This window comes from Primulina huaijiensis, chromosome 18, assembly GCF_012295235.1.
Source record: "Primulina huaijiensis isolate GDHJ02 chromosome 18, ASM1229523v2, whole genome shotgun sequence".
NCBI lineage: Eukaryota > Viridiplantae > Streptophyta > Magnoliopsida > Lamiales > Gesneriaceae > Primulina > Primulina huaijiensis.
In genome coordinates this window covers 3,177,932-3,205,118 of record NC_133323.1, presented here as the reverse complement: position 1 = coordinate 3,205,118, position 27,187 = coordinate 3,177,932, and the positions used below count along the sequence as shown (strand labels likewise).

The following is a 27,187-nucleotide window of genomic DNA, read 5'->3' as shown; positions in this document are numbered from 1 at the left end:
CTTTTTATTATGTTTTGCTCGGATTTTACACTGCAAATTTATGGAATTGTGTTCAAATTTTGTAAATACGTAGTTATTTGAAAAACTTGTGCATCCACGTCGGTACCATACATTTAATAGATTGATTTGATTATTATTAGATTCACGCGCGTTACATTTATTTTTAATTTGATCAAATAACGCTAAACAATTAATACGAAATTATTTTCGATTTAAAAGAGTTGTTCGATTTAAAAGGAAAGTTTTGTTTAGATTTCTTTTTATGAAAAATATAGAATGACTTGAGTAGGTTTTTAGTAGGATAAGAATGATAATTATAAANTTAAAATATTTTACAAAAAAAAAAAACAAAAACAAAAACAAACGGACAGTACAAATACACAACATTTGCGTCGATACACTATTATTAATTAAAAGTGAAAACCACTTAACTTGTATCAATTCTGATATTCTACGAATCTATTTGTTGTTGGAAAGGTAGTGGAAAAGTTAGGTCAGTCAACCATTTTAAAAATGTTAACATTTGAAATTTGCACAATCAGAGGAAAATTTTGGCACGATTTTTCGAAATGTGCAATGATTTGTATATGAAATTTGACCTCGTCTTCGAAAACATACGGTTCTGGTAACAATGTATCACCCCGCATACAACGTATACATGTGCCATCTAGAATAGTGGACTTTCGACATTCATTTGATAGTTACCTAATTAAATTGTCGGGGAGAAACCCAAAAATATAATTGTGAATATATAAGTTAGTAATTAACTTCATCTATAGATGATAAAGCGCACACACAAAATACGGAAAATCTCGACTTAGTGATTAGGATGAGACTCAGAAATTGTAATAAGAATGTTTAATTATGACAAAAACGTGTGTGAGACGGTCTCACGGGTAGTATTTTGTGAGACATATATCTTATTTGGGTCATCTATGAAAAATCATTATTTTTTATGCTAAGAGTATTACTATTTATTGTGAATATCGATAGGATTGACCCGTCTCACAGATAAAGATTCGTGAGACCGTCTCACAAGAGACCTACTCATTTATTATATTCTACATATATTTTAAATATATTTTGGAGAACTCTTAACTTACGATTTTTTTTAAAAAAAATTCCTTATTTTTTTAGAATTTAAAAACTATTAGAAGAAAGTAGAGTTCGAAAATTTACACTATTTTATTCCGAACAAATTTTTAAATAACCAACAGCGTCTTTTAAGATAAGAATCAATGCGAACATGACTCACAATTAGAGGTGAATTTTATATAAGGATAGACCTTGATAGAATTTACCTATAATTTTTTTAATAAAAATCGAAAAATTAATATTTTGTCCATTGAAAATATTTTAATTTTAAAATATATTTAACTTGATTCACATTCAATAATTCAAATACGAAAATAATATTTTGAGTTGACACGATTTGATTATGTGGCTATTGAATGCAAAGTCTTTGATTTGTAATGAAACATGGTACAAATAAAAATAATATAAAGATCGTAATCAAACCATTATAATTATTCATTAATAACTTATATACAAAAATCTAAGAATATATTTTTTCCTCAAAAATTCACTATAACACTTTTCATTCTAAAAAATTCAAATCTAAAGACTTTTAAAATAATTATCAATCAAATTAAATTTCTTTTAAGATACTTTTTTCTCTAAAAAATTTACTATATACTTTTTATTAAAAAAAATCTGATTTTATGGAATCTTAAAATAATTTTCCCAAATTGAAATTGATTAAATAGACTTTACACACTTCAATGGATGAAAAAACATGGTTATTCATTTAATTTTAAACTAATCACATGAACCATAATTTTTTTTTTGTAAAAAAAACTTTGTATAAAAAAGATGCTTCTTATTACATCAAAATAACGAAAAAATATTTAAATTTTAAAACATTTCTTTATCATGTACATAAAAATAATCATTTTGTTATAGAATTTATTTTCCCGAACTTCATAAAATGACTTATTTTTCAAAAACATACATTTTATTTTAAATTATATTAAATTTATACCTCCATTTTCAATTGTTTTATAAATTACAATTTCACATTTCTCTGTCAAAACTCAAGCTCGATACAACTAAATGATTCTTAACCTCCTACGCAGAATCTACAAAAGTTGGAACTCGACAATGAGGAGATGCAAGCAAATGCATCGGGAAAAATGGTTTTGTATAGCAACACTAGTTAAAAGGAAGACTAACCTCTCGACTAGATAAATAACTCATTTTTTTAAAAAATAACAGATCTTTTCGCCTCTAATGAAGCGTTGTTATAAAGCAAGATCACATCTTATGGGAAGCAGACATTTCATTATCATCAGAAAAAACATCTCAATCGAGAACAAGCCTGTTTGCTTAGTCATACTTCTTTTCTTTTATATATCTAACATTAAAATATATCTAACACTAATGAATTTAAGAAAAATTCAACTAGGATTTGGTTCACCCTACATGTACACATCACAATCATCCCGTGTTTCTATGTTCTATTAATATTTGAAAAAATTACAGAAGCAAAAATATATTACTGGGCCTGGCCGATAATGAAAACCATGGTGGAGATATACGGAACCAAAAAAAAAAGCACTTAGTGGGCTACTCCTTGAGGCCCATTACTTCTTGCACTCGAGCTTTCCTTCTGGGCGGGAAAAGCCACGAAAATTTTCATTACTCGCTCTCCCTTCGACTCCCTCGCACAAACACACGCACACACCATCTTCAACCTACGTGAAAAAATCTGGATTGATGGAAGCAATTAATCTTTGTATAAAAAATGAACAATGAATTCGACAATCCTGAATCTTCATCTGCGGAGTTTCTCCAAACCGTACAGCCTCTTCGAGATCTAGAATCTAATTGGAGCGTGGATTTAGCAAAGAATTTGGAAGAATATTTGCTGAAACTCTGCTGTGGTGAGATTTCGGGCATAGATGATTCCCTAATTACTGTTAATTTTACTGAAGGCAAGTCTGTGTACTTCATTTCACTTATAATTTAACATTTTTTTTTCGTTTTTGTTTAATTCGAAACTATTTCGGAGCTTATTTTGCTGTTGTTGCGTGGAATTTGTAGCTGCTTTGGTGCTTCAGGGATCGGCACAGGTTTATGGTAGGAAGGTGGAGTATTTGTATTCCCTGGTTCTGCATGCTTTGGAGTTTATTTCCCAAACAAGGTTTAACTCTAAATTTTTAGGTTTCTCAAATTCATGCTTTACTCTTACAGCTTATTTGAGTTTGCTTTTTGTTGGCTTTTGTTTTTGAAATGTGAAAGGCAGAGGTTTATATTATTACTAAGAAAATCTGGTTCGTGTTTCTAAACTTGTAATGGATAAATATCACATATTTTTGTACGGGGACAGACGGTTTGCAAGCCTGTGAACCAACTGAGAAATTTATCATTTAGCATCTATATGTGAATAGCTTTGTGCAGCGCCGGACTTGAGATTTTGAGTCCTAAGACCAGTACCGAAAATGGTGACCTCAAAGCTTAATATTTATATATTTCTTTAGTCATCTACGTAAATATAATAGTATTTGTAACACAAATTCTAGAAATAAATGATATGCAAAATATATCTGCTATATTAAAATACTAATAAAACCAAAACGATGTTCCAAACTAAATATAAAATTCATGTTAAGAACCAATATATAGTCACTTGAATATTGATCGCCTCACAGTTTTGGAAGCAAAAATATTGATTAGATTTGCATAGTCAACTTTGTAGTTATATAATTGACATAAAAAGGAGAAGCACAAAATTTTCATTTATTTAACTCATCAGACTTCAACAAATCACATGAATAATCAAATAACCATACCTATTAACTGAACAGATCGATGAATGTTGTTTTGATAAAATTCTAAACCCAGAAATTGAATTCTGGAGCAAGAGTAATTCTAATTCATAGATCTAATTATTTTTAAAAATAATTTTACTGCTACAGTAATTTACGTGGAATGATTGAACTTTTCAAGAAAAAATTGATTGACAATAGTAGAGAATAAGGTTTACATCTCACAGGTCTCATTTTCTCGTCCGACTAGTTTTTCGGCAGTTGATTTGGGGAAGATAGAAGGAAAGGGTGATTAGTTTCTTTAGGTCTCCTAATTGGCCCAAATACGTTAATCTTTTATCAACAAAAACAAATTGACTATGGGATTCCTTATTCATGGACCAATATTAGTTAATTTTTTTTAAATATTTTGGTGCCCCAAAATTTTTCCGGGCCTGGCTTTGTTGATTCTACACCTGCAATAGTACGAATTTGTTTTGCTCAAGTGTTATTATCTGTGCCAAGTCGATGTAAATGGCTAAGCACAAAGAACTTGTTCATCTAATATCTCATCTATTTCTGGAGGACTAATGGAAGTAGGACACATTTTGTTCATTTACTTGAGAAAAATAAAACAATTCTATATCTAAGCCATTGCACTTGTTCTTGGAGTCATAATATACTCTTGCGGTCTAAGTTTCAGTAGTATGCGAAGATAACATTGTGATCTTATATGATTTTGGCTGATTGTAGTAGTTATGATTTTCGGGTAATATACTGATAGCCAGTAGTCCATATGCACTTGCACTCATATATTACTTCGAATTTTATATTTTCAACAGCTGGAATCATTTGTTCATTTTGTCTTCCCCAACTGGACATGTAATATCGATGCATGACAGCATAAAGGATGGCTTCTTTATTTTTACTTTTGAACATGGAAATGCTTACAAGATCACGAGTTCAAAACTTGTCATGCCCGTGGCTACTGCTTTCTTTTACACCTAACTCAAACTGTTATGCAGAATATTCAATCCGATGTATCATAAGTGGTTGTGCACCAATTCTAGTATGCTGCCTTTTTTCAAAGGAAAAAAATAAACATGGTATGATGCCTGCTGATGTGCATTTTCTTATAGTCAAGAAGATCAATCTGCGAGCACATCCACTCAAAAGGAAAAAACTTGTGCCCATCCTGCAACAGATGAAGAAGATGATTTGTTTTGGGGTTTAGATGATATCTTCGGTTGGTAGTTTCACTGAGTTTTTAGGCCGCTTTATTTATGGGCAATTTTAAAATTTTGATTACCAGAATTATTAATTTTTTTTTTTCAGTTGAAGCAAAGAATTTATTAGATTGTTCAGTCTCTAGAAATGTCTCACCTAGTTTTTTTGTGAGGCCACCTGCAAATTTAGTAGTCCTGGAAGGTGACTGCTTAGATGGTGTAGGTGATGATGGGGAGCTAGAAGCATACCTGGTACAGTAATATTAGTCTTGTGTCTTGGAATCTCTACTGTACATATCCCTTTCTTAAAGTGATATGTTTATTCTTGCAGTTAGCAACAAACGATCTTTACCGGGATTTCATTCTTCTGGATTATTGCGACGCTGTAATTGTTGATAATTTTCTCGAATGTAAGAGTGGAAAGGGGCTCAGTAATAATTACAGAGGCAGCTTTCTAACTTCTAAAGGTCACAAGAGCTTTCAGTCGCCATCTAGAAGATCTGTAGGAACTGGCCAAAAGCTGTCAGTGGGAAAGAAACCTGAAGCTTATTTTACCCAGTCACCTTGTAATGGCCATGGGTTTCGATCTAATGAAGATCAAAAGGGCTCCACTGCCTATCATTTTCCTGACAACGATGGAATTAGAGACGACTATTCTGAACCTGGGGATTTGTCTGACTCTGACAATGAAGTCGATCCATGGAAACATTTGGATCCTCATGAATCAGGGAATTTGATAGTTAAACCTTATAGAAAAGGTTTTCTAAACTTCTTTGTCTGTGGATTTTGATTTACAAAAAGTGTTTTGCCTATCGGGGAATTTTGATCTCATTTGTACTCCAATGCAGTGCAAATGAGTAGAAGGCTAGGGGTCCGTTCCAGGAAACATCTTTCTGTGACTACAGAATTCCCTCTTGCAAAACTTCACGGCCCTATTGGTTCAGAGCTAGCTAAATTATGGGAGGCACAATTTCATGCCTCAGAGACGCACGGTGAATCACAACCTTCATCACTGTATGAAAAGGTTGGTGTTTTGTATTTATTATGCTCGCTTGTTATATTTTTTTTGATAGTAAATTGCTATATGCAGCTGCGCCAATCACTTGTTATGGGGGACAAGAAAAAAGACAGTTCCTCCTATGATCCTGAAGATCTCTATGAAGACATTGGATATGATAGTGGGGATGCAGATCCAGGGCCAACAGATATTGGCATGCCAGATGGTGTCTTCAATCATAAAGTTATCCCACCACAGCAGGAAAAGGTTTGGCCGTACATTTAGACCCCCTCAATGCATGTAAATATTGTGGAAATGTTCAAACTTACTTTAAAGTCTGAACATGTGCAGCATGATTATGGTGGTCACCACTTTGGCATGGAAAATGAATGTGATGGTGCTGATGCTAATACAAGCCTTGAAGACCTTTGTCGGACTCACTTGGTAAGACAGATTCTTTAGCTTTTTCCAATGTATGGCATGTTACAAAAAACCTTTTCGTTTAAGTTTATTATTATTATTTACGTATTTTGAAGTTGGATATTTTCATGCACATCTCATGACATAGAGAGATTACATAACTGAGTTATTAGACGAGAAAGCAATTCTTAAAGCTAATTTCTGTCTCCTACTTTCTTTAATTTCATAATCTAGATGGGTTTTCTTTTGTTTTGTTGGAAAAGACAGAGAGAGGACCAGTTATATATGAGTGCTTCATTACCACGTTACTTCCATCAAGCAACCTTCTGTTTAAATTAATAAACTATTTTAATACTTCCACATAAATATGTCAGAAGTAATCTTTCATTGTCATAAATTTGTAAGTTATTGTGGTTATATACTGTATTCTTTATGTATACCTCTTTCCATATATTACAACGTTTACATTTTTTTTGCCATTTAAATTTCATCAAGTATTGTAATTTGAATATGATCTCAATAATGCCTTGTTAAGACTTTTCTGTTAGTTAATGAAAGTTTTGCTTTAATGAAAGTTTTGCGTACAAGATCAAAATATAATATATAATTTAATCTTTAATTTGTGAATGCATTAGAGAGTTTGAGGTGCGAATGACATAAATTTTCAACTAACCAAGACCCACCTTTAGAACATGTCAAACAATTTCGGTGGTAAATCTTCAGTTAAGAGTCAATTATCAAGGGAGCAGTATTGATATGCTCAACTAAGATTCTTTGTTTCTCAACCTCCGTAATGGAAAATTATTTTAGTTTCATATGTTCAGCACTTTTTGAATATTTACCGTTCCTAGAGAAGAATATTGTTACAGAATTAGAACAATAAATTTTCAGTGTCCTGGTCATGGAGTTGACGATTTCAGGTCCTGAAATAAAATCCTGCATTCATAATAGCAATGCATGTATGGTGGCTTCAAAACACGGCACAAACTCTTCTTCCGCGGTAGATAAAGAAAGTATATATTGTTCTGCACATTTTCAAGATATTGCTTCTTCAAATAATAGAAAGACATGACCAAAAGTAGATTTCTTATCTGATCATTGATACTCAAGTATGTCAGTCTTAGTTTTCTGAAGATATCTAACGTTTTCTTTGCAGATTTCCAATGACTAGATCTTGTATTACTTTAACAATTACCTAAACTTCCAGTCTAAAAAACTATATCCGCCTTTGTGCAGGTTTGCGAGTAAATTAGATAGCCAAGATATAAGCATATGGAATCGATTCCACTTATATTCTGCATCATTTTTTGGGCATTACATGAACCTGAAATTATTATCCATTTGTATGGAATAGGCGAACATTTGTTCATATTGAAGTCCTCCAAAATTTTCTCAATTTAGTTTTTCTGATAGATAAGTCCTCGTGATTTTTAACATGATATTTCTATTGCATAGTATGCTTGTTCCATCCCTTTCATTTCAAATTTTTTTCGAGAGAATTCTTAGTCTCGAGCAATATTCTTAAATTACTTGCAAGAACGACCTCGTTTATCAGCATATTGAACTAGCAAGTAAACTTGCTCCCACTATTCAGTAGTGTTCTCGTTAAGTCCAAAGATGTTATCATATCATTAAATTTAACACCATTGGTGGAAAGCTTGTCCAGGACTATCTCAAACTTGACATACTATGTCTACAGATTATTTGACTACTACTACCTTCAAAGGAAAAATCTTCATGCTACTGCATATTAACATCCTTTGTAGGATCTTCATTAAGAAAAAATCATTTTTACATCGACTTGATGTGACTAAATTTGAGCTACTAATGTCATAAACCAAGATACGAGAAAGATCTCTGTACAATCAATACTTTGTAGGGTTCAATGAAGAATTAATATTTTGATGTTACAATTAATTGCTTTAGCCAACGTGCGGTGACCACATATATATCTGTGGAAGATAGTTTTTTATTCCCACGCTGAGATAAGTTTATGTGAAAGATTTCAACAAGAAAGCGCTGCACTATCTACTGCTGCTACCTGTTGAAACTTTAGTGATCTGATACATGCTTGTCGAAACCTGTACTTGTAGGATGCTCTTCTAGCTAGCCTCTCTGAAAGTGAGAGGCAAACTGAAGTGGCTAGCCGGGTTTCTACGTGGAAACAGAGAATCGAAAAGAACTTGGAAGAGCAAGTGCGTATATCATGGTTTACAATGGCTTTATATTTCACATAATTTAGTGACTAACAGCAACCATTTCTGCCAGGATGCACGGCCGCAATTTGATATTCACAAGTACGGTGAAAGAATTCTAGATAAGCTGTCTGCGGAACAAGATCAATTGAATACTTTGTCTTTTGGAGATGTAGTCAGGGGTCAAGAGAAGCATGATGTTGCTAGAACGTTTTCTGCCCTTCTGCAATTGGTAATCCTACTGTTGTGGGCTTTACACTAGTGTCCTTTTTCAAGTTACCCTTATATTGATGGCCAAAATGTGGGAATAGTTCTGTGGACCTGGGCATGGACCAGTTGTATACTCATTTTCTTTTGTAATTGTTCAGGTGAACAATGGAGATGTTCATCTTGTGAAAAGCAACCCAAAAGGTTCGTCCACTTGTTACTCAGATGTGAATCGTTTCCATGTTAGGTTGCTTAGGAATGAGAGGAGAAGTGGAGTGAAGCTTCAGTCATCCAAAAGGAGAGTTAAAACACTTTTAATAAAAAGACGTGCCAAAATCATGAGCGAAGAGGAAAAGGAGAATGAGGTGGGAAAATCAGATGGTGTGAAGTGCACTCCTGAAGGCAAGAAGAGGCGAAAATCTGGGATCATGGGTAAGCATTTCGCTGGTTTATTTCAACCCGTGCCTGCACGGGCAATGAACGGCCCGGATCACTCCACATGAGTGATCCGGGCCCACTTCCATGTAAAAAAAAAAAAATCGACTCGGAAAAATCCGAGTCATTGGATCGACTGCCCGCAGGGGTAGGGTCGACTGCATCCATTCGCTGGGTGACATGCGCTCTGTTAGCAAGGTAATTCTATTTATTTTCAATAATTAATTTGAGGTAGATTAGAATTCACTTGTAACCACCAATGACAGATTACGAAATTAATTATTATATCACTACTTGTTAGCATTCAAATGTGCGACATTGTATGATCAGAACAGTGACATTCTGTGTACGAATTTCTCAAATTAGTCTTGACCTCAGAAGAGACTCGAGCCTTTATCCAAAGGAATTGTACAGAGTAACTTTATCAAGGAGATTATGGTTTGTCCCTTGTGCGGTTCGTAATTTCTTTTTAATTATTGTAAGATTATCAATCATACAATCCACTTTATGATCCAAATAATAGTCGAAATACGAGATGTCATATTGTTATTATTATTCATGACATTTTATGATAAGATATTTTGAAATATATGTAGCGGATATATGGTTAAGTTATGCACCAAATGATGGCCATGTTTATATGCCCACGGTCAAGATCAAGGATAGAAAGCCAAAATCTTCAAGAAAAATGAAAGCAAGCCGTCTGTTAAATACTATAAATATATCTACACTATTATATATACAAAAAAAAGTTATATTCAACATGCTACGGCTGACGATCTTATCTTTACTAATCTCTTTAACGCGTCTCACTGCTGTCGCTTGTAAAAAATCCAGGTCCCTCAATTTTGAATGGATGATCGTGTACATCTCCTAGTATCAAATGAATGCTACAGATGCAGTAAAACTAAGCATTTGGATAAAAAAAAGAAAAAAAAAAGAGAGTAAACAAATTAACGAATAATACGTTATGGCCGATTACAGAAAATACAAACTTGGATAAACTTATTTCTTTGATAAAACCAGAAGCAGGGAAGACATAACTTAATGAAAAAGAGCTCAAGTAGTGAGTTTTGACCAAGTGAATATGGTATAGATGATGAATCAGGAAAACATCAACCAAATATCTTATACTTACCTTTAATCAGAACAAAATTTGCACCATTTGACGGATGCTAAAAATGCTAATAAATTCAATATAACATTAATTTCCAATTTCTTGACATGCCAATAACACTAACGCACATGGAGGCTGGCTACTACGCTACAAATAATGTCTCGATCATCTTTTTTCGGATGCTGCATCAACATCCATGTATTCGCCGGTAACCCTATCCAGATTTTATAGAAATCATTAGCAAACTGAGATTCTCTTCCGAACCCAACCCGAATCCCCGATTCACAAATATTACATGCTCGTACCTGTTATAACACAAGAAGGCTTCCCCTATTGTTCCTATGACTTTGTTACGCACTTTCCGCACACAAACCTGTACATATATAGATCAATCAATAGAAAAATTTGGATCCTGTTATCTTTAGATTGATAGTATGATGGGAAAAATCAAATACCTGGACTGTATCGAGAGGACCAGCATCTGGATCCCTGTTACGGTGAACAACAATCCCATTATCACATTTATTTATGAAGTGTGCACTTCCACTGATGTCGTACATATTTGGAGGACCCCCAATCCAATTATGCAACTAAGAAAAATAGGCTTGATGGTTATTTTATAAGATAATCTAGGAGTGGAGAAAATACGAAGGCTACAACTGCAAACCTGTCTTGGATGTGCTACAAACCAAACATGGCATGAGTGATGCTGAGCAAATCGTTTGACTTTCGTCAGCATCTGACTAACATATTCTGTTTCAGTCCTGTCATGTAACAATTAACACAGAATATAAAACAATGTCGTAAAAGGTTGGAGGCTAAAATCAATTGAAGTGGAAGACGAACCATAAAACCTTGATTAAAAGCATGCAAATGTGAAGGCTATAATTTGGATGTAATTGGAAAGCGGAGGTGAAAAGAAATGACAAAGACTTACTGGTTAGGAGGACGCTGATGATCAAGCTCATTATATGGATCAATTACGAGCCCATTAACACCATGGCGTAGAACTGCTATTCTTGCAAGCTCAAGAACCCAATTTATGCTTGGTAGGCAATCATTCTCACACCTGTTTCATAATATTTTCAGCTCATTGAAAGATACAAGGAACCCTCGTATACAGCACAAAACTACTATCTCACCAGTTTCATAAGAAAATGCATGTGTATAAGCTCATATCAGGCCTTCATTGCATTTTACTTATACATGTCAAAAGTAAGAGGGGAACCAAACAATTCACCATGAGCACATATGATGAATATAAGCATCCCAAAAAAATGAAGCTTCATTTCACAAGGCAACCGACATAAACTCACATGAGCCTATCTCATTAAAATTTTTGGTGTACGCCAGGACTTGATTAAATAATTTAACATACAAAATGACAAAACACTATATCAAACTTAATGACAATGTCAATCCACAGATCTAACATGTGTCCCAGTTATTTAACCAAGAAAGAACCATTATGCAGTTGAAATTCAATATAGACAACAACCACATTCCATAAGAACGCATATAAAATAAGCCATTGTTATTCAATCCATATATATCCGCACGAGTACTAAGCCAATAAGAACTTATGTATCCCTGGGCAAGATGGAGTCTGTTACAACCACAATTCTTGAACACACACACACACAAATAAATCTGAACTGAAGAATAAGTAAATGATATATTCAATTCAAAAGGAAATACACTGTAAACACGGTAATGACAAGAGGAAAACCACTTATCCCTACTTGCCCCCTAGCTCACGCTAGCCACCAAACACAAAATGCTATGAAAAATATGCATACCCCTCTAAACTCATTTCCCTCCCCTTGTATTCTTTTTCCATGCTGACCATCTCCCCCCCTCTCTCTCCTTTTTCTAGATCCTTCTACTATGTATTCACAATCTTGGTCCAGGCTGTCAGGCCTGTAACAGAGTCACCTTATTAAAGAAAATGATTCGCTGAGCCATTTCTTCCCTTGTTCCAACTCCTCGATGCTCATCCTTTCAACAGATTTTCCATACCTGTTCAGTAGCAACAAAGGATTCCGAACATAAGTGATCAAGAAACTAACAAATTATGGGAGAAAAGCATGATTAAGCACGTCAAATAAAAGGAAAGTTGGAAAATTGATAGCAACAGAGGGAGAGGGACAATGCTTTCCCAGTGTAATTTATGGAGATTGAGAATCTTCGAGATAATAATTTGGAACTGAGGTACAAACAACTCTAATCAAAAGAAAATTACTCAATTGATTCATAACAATCCAACCATACCAATATGTGCCACTCATTTACAGCGCACCATCTCAAACATACCTAACATCAAAGAAAGGCTTCTGGATATGTTTCTCCAAAAGTTTTCTAGCATGCTCACGAACCTGGAAAACCCCCCAAAAAAGTAAAGAATAGATCAATATAAAAAAGCTGTCAGTCTCGAAATTGAAAATAGGAAAAATAAACGAGAGAGACGTCACATCTGTCAAGTTTGTCAGCACATCAGATAACATTGTCAAGTACCAACAGGTCACATAGAACAGTTCACCTATTTAATCACTATAGGAACCTTCATACAAACAAATTTAAGCCGTACATTGTTACTATACAAAAGATAGCTTCATCTACTACTTTTGCTCTAACAGGTGTCTATCACATCTCCTTTTTCAGCATTTATCTAATAATTGACTCCCTTATAATTTTACTGTGACCAGCCAAATAATAAAAAAATGTGAAGTCTCAACAGATTACCTTATTTTCCATGGAGCATAATGCAAATTTCCAACCAACACTATGATTAAGATTGCATAATAGAGCATCAATCCACTCGCTCTTGCCTGAATTAGGAACTCCCGTGACAATTGTCAATTCTCCAGGCACAACCTGTTTCAGATAGATAGTTAAAATTTGAAGTACAAGAATGTAGAGATAAATCCAGACATCCATTTCAACTGAGTAACAAGCACAAGAAGAAAATGAGTTATTTATACCCCAAATGTATGAAAATCCAAGCTGCTCCACAGATGTAGTATACATTCCAAATCATCGTCATACTTACATTATATAATTCATTCAGAGCCCTCCATCCAGTTGAAACACCAAGCTCGAAACCAAGTGTTTGGTGATAATAGTCATCAATCTCATCAAAGTAATCTTTGAAATTGAACAAGCCTTTAATTGGATAAAGCTCCGCATTTTCAATGACTTCTCTCAAGGCATCAGGACCCATATACATAAGCACCTACATTTACAAACGTATATCACAGTCAAAGGCAACACCAGAAAGTGCAAAATAACAAAGGAGGTATCATCAAGTCCTTTTAAGTAGATAGATTATTTTTACACTGATGAATACAAAGCCAAAGTTTCTTGCAATAGGTCCATATAGGAAAAATTAACAAACAATTTCGTGTAAACATTTTAAAACGTGAAACTTTTCAAAATCTCCATTAGAACAGCAAAAAAATTATCCAGCAGATACTGAAATGATTCAGTGAGTTTGAAATTAGCGTCTAAAGCACAGAGAACAATGAATTCAGATTCAATTTGTAATTCATTAATTGAACAGAAGATTGAGTCCAAACTCCAGTTGTATATTTTAACAGAAGGTGAGCTGCATAAACCTGAACATGCTAACACAGTTCAGAAATCTAGAAAACTATAAAGCTCAATCCCATCACAAACTCCAAACACAAACATAATTTTCATTCAGATAAGCTAATAAAGGAATCAGTAATAGAACCCAAAAAGTAGTTCAGAAAATAAGCCCCCTGAAAATGTTGCCGATATAAGTTTTTTACAGCAACTAAAGGCAGAGTTGATAGACACAAAATCAGCAGACCTAAGGCAGAAAGCAAACATTTGCAACAATTGGTAGCATATTAAGAAGGTAAAAAGACATGAAGAAGGAATGACTTACTCTCTGCATTTTCTTTTCTTCTTTGTTTTCCTTGGGAAAAATCTAGTTATGAAGAAGGTAGCTTTTCCCTGACACGATTTCCTTTTTCGTGTGATGTTTAGAGCTTTGCCCACTAAATATGCTATAAGTAAATTTTGGTTTCTTTTTAAAAAGGTGCGTTCTTTTCGCTTCTGACTCATAGTTGTCAAAGGCGAGCGACTCTCGCCCCACCAGACGATGACCCTGCACCTTGGGTCATCCCAGGAGCAGCAATTCACTAAGGCGAGCCCTGTCCTTGGAAGTTCACTCGGGCACGCTTCCTTAGTTAATTTTTTTGATTATTTGTTTAAAACAAAAAACTCAAACCTTAGCAACCTAACGCTCCAACGCTGGAATCAGAAGAAACAAGCGTTGAACAGAAGAACGAGGTGATGACATCTACATCTAAAACAACCAGAAAAAGATCGATTCCACATCTTTTGGATGAAGAAGAAAAAATTGATGTTGATCAAGAAAATTATGAAAACCAAGAAGAATACAAGTCCGAAAGTTTTAGGGACTCTGATGATTCGATGGAAGAAGACGAACTTGATATGGATAATTAAAGAATTTTAATCATGTTACTAATTAATATGAATTTATTAATTGTTTTTTTAAAATGACATTGTTATTTAATTATTTCATATTTTAATATATTTATTCTAACATAAATATAATTTTTTAAAAATGTGTGTCTTGCTTCAGTAAGGCGCGGCCTCACCTTGCACCTCGGGCTCCATGGCCCCTATGCGCCTCAATGCGCCTTGCGCCCTTGAAAACTATGTTCTGACTGCTTTTTTTATCACCTTCTCTAACATTTATACTTTGTAGCCCCAAATAGTTCTTTGGATCGGGCATGCGATAATGCATGACACGCACATCTCTTAGACCACTTCATTACTACTTCCAGCTCAGGATTCTTAGTAGGATATTATCCAAATGTAATGAGTTATCTTATTAAAGAATGCACTCTTTATTCCAAAGTTTAAGGTTTAATTTACTTTTATAGAACAATGTCCACTTGTACGAAAAAAATATATATTTCATTTTTATTTTTTTCGTCAGAACACAATTCCATCTTTCCATCTCCTAATATAATCGTCGTTATTTCAACTAAACTTTTCTTCACTTGCAAAAATATTCTATTATATTATATTCTAACCCAGAATATACTATTCTAAAATATTGAAATAATTTTATCAAACAATTTCCAACATGATTTGGCACTTGTATTCATAATTCTCCCTAAACAAAACCACGCAAGCCCTAAAAGCTTATTCCAATCACATTATTTGCTACTATTATGCATGCGAACTTTGATTCCTTTCCGTACAACTGAACATGTTCTTTTGACAATAGCAACTGAAAAACAAAAGGCCCAACAGAAGCATGCATCAAGAGTGATAGGAGGTAAAATTTCAAGAATAACTATATTCACGATAAGGAAGGGTAGGTATGAAATACAATGCAGGAAGTCCAAACTTGGATACCAAACCTCATTTGCATCTTTAAAACTTTCAGTATCATTCTTCTTCGGCCATTTGACCCTCCAACACCTAATTAACCAGTAAAACAACCGGTTTCAAGAACTATGTTTTGCAGAGTATAATATTCGTGATTAATGGACAACACAGTTAAGACAAACTTTTCTCTTCCCAAGCGCCTAGCAAGTTCCTCAGCCAAGGCTTGACCAGGTGCGTCCGCATCAGTAGCAAGTATTATTCGAGATCCCTATAAATCATCAAAACAAAATTCTCAAAGTCGACCATCTACACCTGCAATCTGAGTATAAAATGATGGAAATGCAATTGAGGAACCTTTTCAGTATATTCTCTGCAGTTCCACAGATATTGATATTTTGTGTCCTAGCTTCAAAAAAAGTGTAACTGAGAGTTAGCCACATTAAGTACAACTTTCATCAGAATAACAAGTGATTTTATCACCCCATGATGAATCTCTGCCTTATCCTTCTAACCAAATTCTTGTTATGATGTAGCTCTAGCTGACATATAACATTTATTATTGGATAAGATCAGGCATTATGTCAATGGAAGACAGAATTAGAGTTCACTGCAACTTTCTAAGAGGTGAAGGTATAGAAAATGTTTTTGACTCTAGAAATTGAGTGAAAAAACATCCATAGATGTCAAACAACAAGCCATCACAAAACTTAAATATTTTGTCAGATTTTGCTTCATTGCTCTTGGAAAACAAATTTTGCCACAAGATGGTCACTTTAAAAAGTACAGCTGGATAAGTACCTCTTCTTCGGAAGGTAATGCCTTATCCGATACTTTTGGAGGAGCACCATCAGGAACACTCACACAATTTTTGAAGCCAGCTTCTTCCATTGCAAGCTTATCTATTTCGCCCTCAACCTTTAATAAAATATAAGAAGATAGTTGATCAATTATTTATTTATACATATACACACGCACGCACTCACACACACATATATAGGTAAATTAGAGTAAGTGACACAATGAAACTAAACAATCCAGCAGTCAGAAGGGATTACAATTATGATATCACTTGCTTCCTTTATATCATCCAATCCATAAAATATCTTTTCCGTATTGGCTTCCTGTACCACCAAAAACAGAGAAATACAGTTGAAAAGCAACAGATTTTGTCATGGCATACCAAAAAATGCGTCCAAGATTATAACTTAGAAACCCCTGGAAACACATCAATATTGATACTTGGAAAGTTTAATCCTTCAGGTATGAGGATAGCGAACTAAAATCAACCCATAAATCATTTTATTGAAAATACCTGCCAAAACTTTTTGGTGATATCCCGATACTTGCAGCTAACAAGCTCTCCATTTCTTCGATAAGTAAACGCAATGGCAATCTGTCAAATATAATCATCAGAAAGTCAAATGAAGTAAATCGAAAGCTACAACATTCACACAAGCTAATTGGGATAGTCTTCACAGGTTGTAAGAGTAAAAAAAAATTGGCGTTTTGGGCTATAGGTAGGAAGGTGAATTCTGTAGCGATACTGTAACATTTATCATATAAAGACAGTGTCATGATTATAAAAACAAACAGATAAAACTTGTAAGATGCTGAAACTTTTAATTTTGACTACCTGATCACCATTTCTTTTCTGCATGACAGCATTTCTCTGCAAAGTTTCTCTGGATATCATGCGCTCGGCAAAATATGCAACCAACTGGAATAGAGTTGAGTTAGAATTACAGAGTTCCATATCTTTGTTGACACAAGACCATAGTTCGATACTTCAAGAGAACCAATTAGATTCAAGAAGTGAACAAACAACTTATTTCACCTTAAAAAAGAAAAGATTAGTCCTCACATGTTCATCCTCATTTACTAGATACATGCTTGCCAGCCAGTAATGTGGTATTAAAAATTGAACTTGCACCAAAATGGATAAACAACTACAAATAGACTGCCATCATTACCACCTTATCCTCCCAACAGGAAACTAAAAATGGGTTCAGAAAGCTTCAAACTTGTATTATTTAAGTAAAGGGAAAATCAAAAGGTGAAAATGTTAAAAATGCTAACTATTTTCAAACCATCTACACAATTTATAGCTTATGTTTGGTGTTTGTTTAAAGGTAAAAAACAAAGACACAATATAGAACGTGTTTTGGTAAAGAAATGGTCAGACCATGCAGCTGTTCTTTGTTTTCTTTTTACCAAAAAAATGACGTTTGGATGGAGTAACTGTTACAAAAAAGTGCTCAATAAAACACTTTTCCAGAAACAAGAAAATGTGATTTCTATTTCAACTTCTCCTTAAAAATAAAATAAAATAAATCCTTTTTGCTATTTCTAAACATTAGAATTGCTTCTATCTTAAAAAACAGCTAAAAAAATCCAAATTAATAAGGTGTTTTCTTAAACCATGACTTGTATACCCAAATTGACTCACATTCAGGCTGATTCATCCATAGCCACGTTGGTGTGTCCAAATAAGAAAATAGTAATAAAACTAAGAAAAACAGACTCGAAACAAATCTGACCAATCTAATCAAATCCATATTCCAAACCAGTACAGGTAGTACCAGAATTATATTCCATTCCCCAACAAGTAGATCTTCCAAGGTCGTTGTCGATAAGAAAAGGTATTCTCGGCTAAAAGAAGAACCACCAGCCAAAAATATTGATGATTAGCTGGTTCAACAACTACCTCATTGCATAAAGGTTCCAACTGCAAACTCCCCTCTGTGATCGCTCTAATTGGTTGCTTTACTGTGACGACTCTATTCATCCTTGCAAAAGTTGATCTCACATCTGCAAAGGCCTGAAAACACAATAAAAACAAGAATAGATGAGAATAGAATAACAAAAATGTTTGACAAGCCTCATTTAACATCTTACACGAGTAGTGCCTCTCCAACCACATTTAGCCCGGAAGCAGGTCCACATTGCTGCACCTCTATCACACACAGGTATTAGTCACTAAACTGCTGTTGAAACAAAAACCATGTAGGAAAAAACATATAAAACAAAGGAGCATGGATACAATAAGAAAAATACCCATCCTTTGTGATATGAACGGACAAGCTCTTCTCACTTGAAACGCCACCTTTGCACTACAAAGTCAACATTTACAGGAACTCAATGTCGTGCATAAAAAATTGAAGAAAAAAGGATGCATAAAACAATAAATCCCACTTTAAGAAAGTTTGTCGTCTTCTAGTTTATCACATTTTTATAAGAAATACATTGATAAATCTTGCAACAGCAATTTTCAAGCCAAAGTCTTATTATTAGTCTAATCAATGCAGGAAGAAAATCTCTGAAAAATGATACATGCAGTTAGCTCTAACAGTGCAACTAACTAATGTTAGAATCGAATACATTCATGAATCCCTTCCTATTTTTACATAAATATTGTGAACAATCAGCATTTCTTTTTATTTGTTAGAGACGGAGGACACTCTAATCAGAATAAAAAGAGATTGTCATGTTCCAGCAGCCACCCAGGATTAAATATAATCACTTGCTCTATTACAGTCAGATGGTACCAGTAGGTTCTCAACTCTATTGAGAAATATGGTTCACAAACAACAAAGTCACAATCTGAAATGGAGTATATTTTACTTTTCAATGCACATTTCATACTTGAAGCAGGCAGCAATCGATACAATGTCTTGCACCCTAAATAACTATGACAGTTATCCACATTTTCCGTGAAAAACTGAATCGAAATGTTAAGTACCATCTCTGCATAATGGCAAAATGAATTAAAAATATCAAACTTCTAAGCATTAAAAAAAAACACATACACGTGGACAAATCAAACCATTGTATTGCCCAGGCATACAAGCATTGCCATCAATTCCAATCTCAAGCAACTTCTGCCTCAACGTTGTTAGCTGTCCCGGATCTGCTACGTCGAGAGTCTCCAAATTGACGCTAGAAACTAGAACCATTGCAAGATAAATACAATAAAACTTAGTACGTGTTTTTGTAATTAATATAGTTAAAAATGTTGTATTGATTCCTGTCATGTGAAAGACAGCCAAAACATTATCATGGCCAATACATCCAATTCCAATCAATAATCATGCATCCACAAGCTATCAACTCAGTGAATGAACTATTCAGGCATATGTAGAACAGTGTAACCATCGACGCCCACCAGATAAATAACATCAACGAAATTCTGTACTTCTCCGGGAACGCATAGCAACCATCTAGATATGAAATATGCAACTATGCAACCAGCAGTGCTAAATCTTGATGTAAATATATTTACAGTCTCCACTATTTTCACATTAGAGACCAAAAGACGGGATAACACCCCAATCCCAAATCACGAAACCAAAGAAAGAAAGAAACATCACGTAATCATAAAATTTCATGTACCTCAAGAGCTATAATTTCAAGAATGAGAAGAAAGTACCAAGGATAAATGTAAAAAACACTATCAAGAAACCAAGATGGAAAAAATAAATTATCACGAAAAGACAACAGTAAAAAAAAGAAAGAAAAGGAAATCAAAGGGAGATGGGAAAAAGAAACATTACTCGGTCTGGGAATCGGCAGCGCGGAATGAGGCGTATAACTATAACCAGAGGCTCTGTGATAAATAGGAGAAATGGGTTTAGGCGAAAAAGCAGAACACAGAAGTTCCCTACGGCTTTGAAAGAAGAGTGCTTGCGAGGAAGAGGAACGGGAAGACTGGGGAGGATTGACGGTGCACTTGAGCAGGTACAGGTGTTTGGAGCCCATGAAAATATTTGAGTTAAGGGTCAAGAATAGTTTACGCCGAGGCGAAAGAAGCATAATTCTTGTGGTTTTCAAAACTTGTCCTTGCTAACTACAGAGCAGAGAAAATAGAGAACAAGGATGGTTCGAACTTTCATGGGAGAAATAAGCAGCAGACAAGGAGGGCTTCAGTGTGTTGTAATACCCTCCTGCGGACGAGTCAAGGAATAATGTCTTCGGACTAATGTCTAGGGATTATTATTAATTGAAGTCGATGTCTCACAAAAAATAACTATTTTTTTTTAGAGCAGGTCTCTTGTCAGACGGTCTCACGAATCTTTATCTGTGAGACGGGTCAATCCTACCGATATTCAAAATAAAAAGTAATACTCTTAGCATAAAAAGTAATACGTTTTCATAGATGACCCAAATAAGATATCCGTCTCACAAAATACGACCGGTCAGACGGTCTCAAGAATCTTTATCTGTGGGACGGGTCAATCCTACCGATATTCAACATAAAAATTAATACTCTTAGCATAAAAAGTAATATGTTTTCATAGATGACCCAAATAAGATATCCGTCTCACAAAATACGACCCGTGAGACCGTCTCACACAAATTTTTGTCTTTTTTTTATAACTCCAAAAATATGATCACTCCAATGTATATTTTATTTAGTTTATCTTTCTATTATCTCTTTAGACTCTTTATTTTCTAACATTTCAATTTAAAAAATCCATAATTTGTATTATTTCTTTTTAAAAAATACTTCCTTCTCAATTTTTTTTGGCATTTATATGTATCACGACCGACTTAGTTATTATTATTATTTACCGTTTTCTATAAATGTTTTGCAATTTTCTTATTACAATAATTTCAAGTGAAAGAATAAATTTACGGTGTATTATGTTTAATTTTTAATTTCCAAAAGATATATAATTATTGTTTATGAAACATATTCATATTTTAACTATTTTTCTAGAAAATTGCCATGCATTTTGGGGTAAAAACATACACAAAGCATTCTGTATTTTGGTCGAAGCTCTCTTTATCTTTTAAAAGAATGTACAAAGTTATTATTTTTCATTACATTCAAATATTGAAATTAATTCCATGAACACTTAACACCAGTTTTTGTAAAAAATGCACTTTTAATCTAAAGCTTTTATATCCAAACTGAGTTTGAATAACAATGGCTTCATTCAATTCACAAAAAATTTGGCACCTTCTCGAAATTCATCAATCAAAATCCTGTGATTCATATGGTTTAGCTCTGCTAGTGGCATCTCAGAGTGCAGCTGCGCCCAAATTCTTGAGAACCTATGCATTGGGAATGGCATGATCAAATCAAGATTAAAGGTGTATGGAAAAATACTCATCCTAACTCATCTCCAGCCAACTTACTTGCCAGCACATGGAAACATAAGAACAGTTTGCATCAAAGGAGATGTCCTCCGGTAAAATGTGCTTTTTTTTTTACTGAATACAGATTCAATTTAATAGGGATGAAGCGATTCGAGTATTGTAAGCTCTCTCTTCCAAGGCGGCGAGAAAGCTCTTCAGCTAAAGCTTGGCCTTGTATATCACCATCAGTTGCCAGGATTATTTGAGACGCCTAAAAGGGTTTATAAAAATATATAAGATCAGTAGATCACATGAGGGCAACTATAGAAGATCCATGAGGCATCATAAATATTGATTTTTAGATGTCCAACCTTGTCCAGATAGTACTTGCAGTTCCATAGATATTGAAAGCTTACGTAGTGGTAAAGATGCACAATACATTGAAAATTTGTTCTTTAACTTCTACATCAACAATTGATTAATTAGTGCGTATAAGAATCAGATTATGGAGAACCGCCGACTGAACCTTATCCATTGATGGTAGTTCTTTGGTCGAAAGTCGAAACTGTTTGTGGCGCTCCTCCAGGAACACTTGCATAATTGTAATAACCAGCTTCTTCAACTGACAATTTATCAATCTCACCTTCAACCTGGATTCGAAAAAAATAAACGAGGAAGGGAATGGGCAGAGATGAATCTGTTAAATCACAGAGAAATGTTCTAGTGAATATGATGATAATCTCATCCGCTTCTGTAATCTCATCCAGCCCCTATAACATTTTTTCAGTCCGTCCTGAAATTTGAAAACGATAATTTACAAAAATCAGGTCATTTACAGATGTTTTATTTTGTTGGTCTGTTCAGAAACTAGGATTCATCAAAATTTAACTGAGAAGACAAAATAATAATTCGCGTTATGCTTTGAAAGTAACACGCTGAAGCGGACTTCCAAAGTTAATGTTTGATGTTTGCCAAGTACCTGCCAAAACTTTTCTCTATTGTTCTGTACTTCCAGCCAACAAGTAGCCCATTTTGTCTGTAAGTAAAGGCAATGATCTTCTGCATTGAGATATTACAAACTATATCATAAGCACGGATGCACCATGTACAAGAACTCCCAAATTCCATATACACATGACATGGCATTGGTTCCCAAAAAGACGAAGATAAAGAATCTAAAGAAAATTCTCTTCCCAATGCCAACTAGCCACTAGGGCTTCCCATGCTGTAGGTGAAAAAAGCCATGTGCTTATAAAATTAATCTTGTCTACTATTTCCATGGAAGATAGTTTCTCATTACCAAAGAGCTTTTCTGTCTTCTACAAGTCAGATTCAACATTTTCTTCATCTTAAATCGTGAAAAAGAAATTGACATCATCAGAAGCTGAACGTAACACATACAATTATCGTATTTTCCATAAAAATTATGCACACTCAGCAATTTGAACAGGAATAGTGAACTGGACCACATACAATTTGAAATAGAGGTATATAATGCGAGTATCCGTAACTTTTCACCAGAAACTTGCATCACTTTAATTCTCTGCAATGTTTCCTTGGATATCATTCTTCCAGCAAAGTAATCTACCAGCCGAAACATGGGATAAGTTGAAAAAAACTTTGAAGCGAAAACTCCATGAGACGTTGGTGAAGAACCAGAACTTAATCTCATCATTCACATCACTTATGAGTCTTCTATGACAATTTCCACCAGGCCTCCAAAAGAAACAAGATCAAGAAATTGAAGCTGCCTAGGAAGTGGCAGCAGAGTGACACAGCTGCACTATAACAGAATAATAGGAATCACTAGGATTGATTGACCTGCTCCTCAAATTCTAATCAGATTTGCAGTACTAGTTATTAGTCTTAAACTTTCTAAGTTTGATATTTGGGAGTTGTTGCAAGAAATTAACGACCACATATTGTCTTAGACTATCATTGGCATACTATACCCTTTCAATATATCTAGAGTCACGAGGCTGAAGAAAAAATAACAAATCAAATGTTCGTTCTTCAAAAACCTTGGACAAACTGAATCATGTCAATGATGCAGTTAGTTGAATAAAATTGAAAGTCCTTCATAAGATGTAAATGTTCTGGTCAGTTTGATAAATTTGTTACCTCTTCACCCAACACCTCTAGTCTTAGACCTTCCCTTGTCGATGGCGAATTAGAATTGATTTTTCCATGAAGATTGCCACAGGGATTAGACTTTTTAGTGTTTGCAACAACCTGCAATCAAAACCAAAATCAGCATCTCCCAAAATAAATATGGCTTCAAGACATTTAGAGAAAGGAGAGAGGCTGCAAACAAAACCATGTCATGCCACCTGTCCTGCCCTTCCACATTGTGTATCAAAACATCTCCACATTGCATAACTCCTAATATATTATATAAATGTATATACTTAATCAAACTCAAGAAATATGTAACCTCGAAAAATTTAGAAGGCAGTGTACCAATTTTGGCCAACATGAAAGGACAGACTTCTCTGCATAGATCGTCAACCTTGGCACTGAACCAAAGAAGGTAGAGATACATTGAGTGCCAATTTTAGACCTCAGAGGCATCTATAAGGCATACTGAATTTACAATTATAATGGTGGATAAAGTAAGACAGGAGAACATGGTGCAGTAAGACAGGAAAACATGATTACAAGACAGATGGCTATATATTCAATGAGATAATTATCAAGAATTTCAATGTGCATACCAGCATCTCGAGAAGAAAATTTGGGTCTTGAGGCAACACCAAGGGATGACAAGATCCAATGAAGACCATACAAAAAACTTCAGTAAACTCCCATGCCTCCCCGTAGTGTTAATCTAATATAATCTCTAGTCATTATCTGATTGAGAGACAGAATTGTAAATTCTCATACAAAAAACATTGTAATCTCGCTGCATTTTCTTGATAAGTATTTAGTTCCTATTACAATCTTTGGGTAGCTCAAAAGCTAGCTATTGAGAGGAGACCTAAGAGGTTATAAACCAACAAACATACTTTTCACAAGCGATCTACGCCCTTTCCAGAATCGACGTCCACGGCAGTGGTGACTTCACGGCATGTGGGTAGCGGCCCTCCCCGGGTGACTTCGCGGACCCCATACGTATGCGGGTAGCGGCCTCCCCTACCCATTGGAATGAGGTCATCCTCTGGGAACGAACGCTATGATAATGCACTGTTATCACCCTGTCCTCAAACCTAGCTATTGAGTGGACGGTGTCCAAGAAGTTATAAACCCACAGGCTTTTCACAAGCCATGTGGGACGAGCCATGTCACGATACAGTTCCAAGCAAGTTCATAGAACAAAATTAACCAAAACAGCTGGTAGAATATTAAAAACAACCACTTAGCACGCCAGAGCAAGACATACCTTGGGACAAACAAGGAGATCATAAAGTCCAGGTGTACAAGAATCAATTTTTACTCCATGGGAGACCATTTTCTGCCTCAGTTTAGTAAAGTCAGCCCTCTCTTCCTCCGCCTCATCCATGTCAGCTATAATATCAAAGGGCAAAAGACAGCAACATGACCAATTATTTATGATTTGCAGTTGACATAGACATGCCAAATAAAACAGTTTCTCGTCTAGAGTCGATATGAAATAATTAACCTGTTGTCTTGGAAGACCGAACATGAGACAAAAACTGGAACCCATAATTGTGAACTGAATTTAAGGAGACGGGTTTTGTAGAAAAGGCCGATATATTGAAAGATGGTAGATTTGGCGAAGTTTTGGGAGTCGGGTGACAAAAAGGTGGCGGTGGCGGTGGCGGTGATATGAGGAGAAGAGGCATTTAATCTGTTCCTGGAAGACGGCGGTGAATAGGCCATTATCATCTCTGTTAAAGAACACAAGGAATCATATTTGATTATTTTCCTCTGGATGAACGATATTTACTGCATTGGATTTGGGAATCCAAATGTTCCTGGTTGTGGATAATGCATGATATATCTATGTTCTTGGGAAAATACAATTATTTGCGACTTATTTGCTAAACAATTCAATAAACTAATTGACACCATTATTATTTTGTTTATTTGGACAATTACATCAAACAAATTTTATGTTTTTTTAATAGAATATATTGACATATACACGAACGCAATGCATGTGCAAGATTACTAGTAGCAATGAAAGTTAAAAGGTGACATGGATTATAAGCAACCGCCATCCTCATAAATAGGAGGAAGTTAACCCACGTCCCCATATTTCTCTCCTCCCTCTATCCCTTTCTTTCTTCTCTGTGTCTGTCTTCTCACAAGTCTAATGATATTCAAGACTGTCTTTTTCTTCCAAAAACAAACAGAATATTCTTCTTGAATCTTGGGTACTTCACAGTCAAAAATAAGATCTAAGGGACTTTTGGCGTGGTGGTTGGTTGATTTCCTCTATCAGTTATGGCTTTGAGCAACTACTCTTATTGGGATTCATTTCACCAGAACTTCAATGCAGAAAACACCATTTTGGCTCAAACAGAAACAAATGAGCAGCTGTCTTCGGAGCTCCAAGCTTTCTCCGATTATCTTGGTTTCGCGGACTACTCCTGCATTAACAGTACAGATCACCTCCTCAACCAGCACAACATGTTTTATTCATCTGAAAACTTGTACGATTATTTGCTCCTCCCTGGCCATTTCCAAGAACAAGTACTCCCGAAGCGCCAAAAGTTGGCAACCGATGAGTTTCAAGATTGTTCACAGGAAGTTCCGATTCGGCAATCAATGCCGGATCCTCCAATGGCTCCACCAGTTTTCAGGAGTTGTTTTACCTGTGATACTAGTGTGAAGAGGCATCAGCCAACAAGTGGCGGCAGCTTATCGGTGCAAAGCATCGCTGCCAGGCAGCGGAGGAGGAAGATCACAGACAAGACTCAGCAGCTGGGGAAGCTTATTCCTGGAGGGCAGAAGTTGAACACTGCTGAAATGTTTGGTGCTGCTCACAAATACATAAAGTTTTTGCAGGCCCAAGTCGGGATTCTTGAACTCGCGACGAAATCATATCATCAGGTAATTAATTAATCAATCATCGAGTGAACAAATTTTATAACATCCAAATTTGTGTAAACTTCTAATAACAAAGATTAACGTGATCAATATATATACACAGGAGAATGAGGAATTATCATTTCCAAAGGACGAAGAACATTATTTACACAGTCTTCTTGAATCTCCATTAATTCAAGAGAGGTTGTTCTCTGCAGATAAATGCTTGGTTCCCAAGACATTTGTCCAATCACTGAACAGAGATGATCTTGATCGATTTGCTTAATCCAACCAGTGTGGAACATTAGCTAGAAATAATCTTA

At 35.0% G+C, this 27,187-nt stretch overlaps 3 protein-coding genes across 5 annotated transcripts; 1 reads left to right on the top strand and 2 right to left on the bottom strand.

Annotated features, from left to right (window-relative positions):
• Positions 1 to 2,712: 2,712 nt before the first annotated feature.
• On the top strand, positions 2,713 to 9,830 carry LOC140964070 (condensin-2 complex subunit H2-like). Of its 2 annotated transcripts, none has more exons than XM_073423579.1 (11): positions 2,713 to 2,993; positions 3,103 to 3,202; positions 4,946 to 5,052; positions 5,142 to 5,284; positions 5,364 to 5,790; positions 5,881 to 6,056; positions 6,123 to 6,296; positions 6,381 to 6,473; positions 8,543 to 8,644; positions 8,718 to 8,876; positions 9,013 to 9,830. In XM_073423579.1, the coding sequence occupies exons 1-11, from the start codon at positions 2,804 to 2,806 to the stop codon at positions 9,352 to 9,354; spliced, it is 2,013 nt and encodes a 670-aa protein (XP_073279680.1). In that variant the 5' UTR covers positions 2,713 to 2,803; the 3' UTR covers positions 9,355 to 9,830. The 2 variants fall into 2 exon arrangements, with proteins under 2 accessions (XP_073279680.1, XP_073279681.1); XM_073423580.1 differs by having other exon boundaries at positions 9,099 to 9,229.
• Positions 9,831 to 10,357: 527 nt separating this feature from the next.
• Positions 10,358 to 20,752, bottom strand: LOC140964298 (twinkle homolog protein, chloroplastic/mitochondrial). The gene is made up of 21 exons (XM_073423948.1): positions 20,345 to 20,752; positions 19,601 to 19,737; positions 18,849 to 18,904; positions 18,690 to 18,747; positions 18,499 to 18,612; positions 17,428 to 17,511; positions 17,107 to 17,187; positions 16,850 to 16,915; positions 16,593 to 16,709; positions 16,149 to 16,196; positions 15,977 to 16,062; positions 15,827 to 15,887; positions 13,453 to 13,635; positions 13,146 to 13,277; positions 12,717 to 12,778; positions 12,339 to 12,422; positions 11,341 to 11,472; positions 11,071 to 11,167; positions 10,859 to 10,993; positions 10,709 to 10,776; positions 10,358 to 10,617 (listed from the first exon to the last, which is right to left on the bottom strand). Exons 1-21 carry the CDS (start codon positions 20,601 to 20,603, stop codon positions 10,569 to 10,571), a joined length of 2,109 nt encoding a protein of 702 aa, XP_073280049.1. The 5' UTR covers positions 20,604 to 20,752; the 3' UTR covers positions 10,358 to 10,568.
• Positions 20,753 to 22,398: 1,646 nt separating this feature from the next.
• LOC140963850 (uncharacterized) lies at positions 22,399 to 25,843 on the bottom strand. 2 transcript variants are annotated; one of them, XM_073423308.1, is made up of 8 exons: positions 25,492 to 25,843; positions 25,252 to 25,376; positions 24,587 to 24,699; positions 24,333 to 24,388; positions 24,190 to 24,254; positions 23,994 to 24,104; positions 22,852 to 22,931; positions 22,399 to 22,665 (listed from the first exon to the last, which is right to left on the bottom strand). In XM_073423308.1, exons 1-8 carry the CDS (start codon positions 25,673 to 25,675, stop codon positions 22,656 to 22,658), a joined length of 744 nt encoding a protein of 247 aa, XP_073279409.1. In that variant the 5' UTR covers positions 25,676 to 25,843; the 3' UTR covers positions 22,399 to 22,655. The 2 variants fall into 2 exon arrangements, with proteins under 2 accessions (XP_073279409.1, XP_073279410.1); XM_073423309.1 differs by lacking the exon at positions 24,190 to 24,254 and having other exon boundaries at positions 24,307 to 24,388; positions 25,492 to 25,840.
• Positions 25,844 to 27,187: the final 1,344 nt, after the last annotated feature.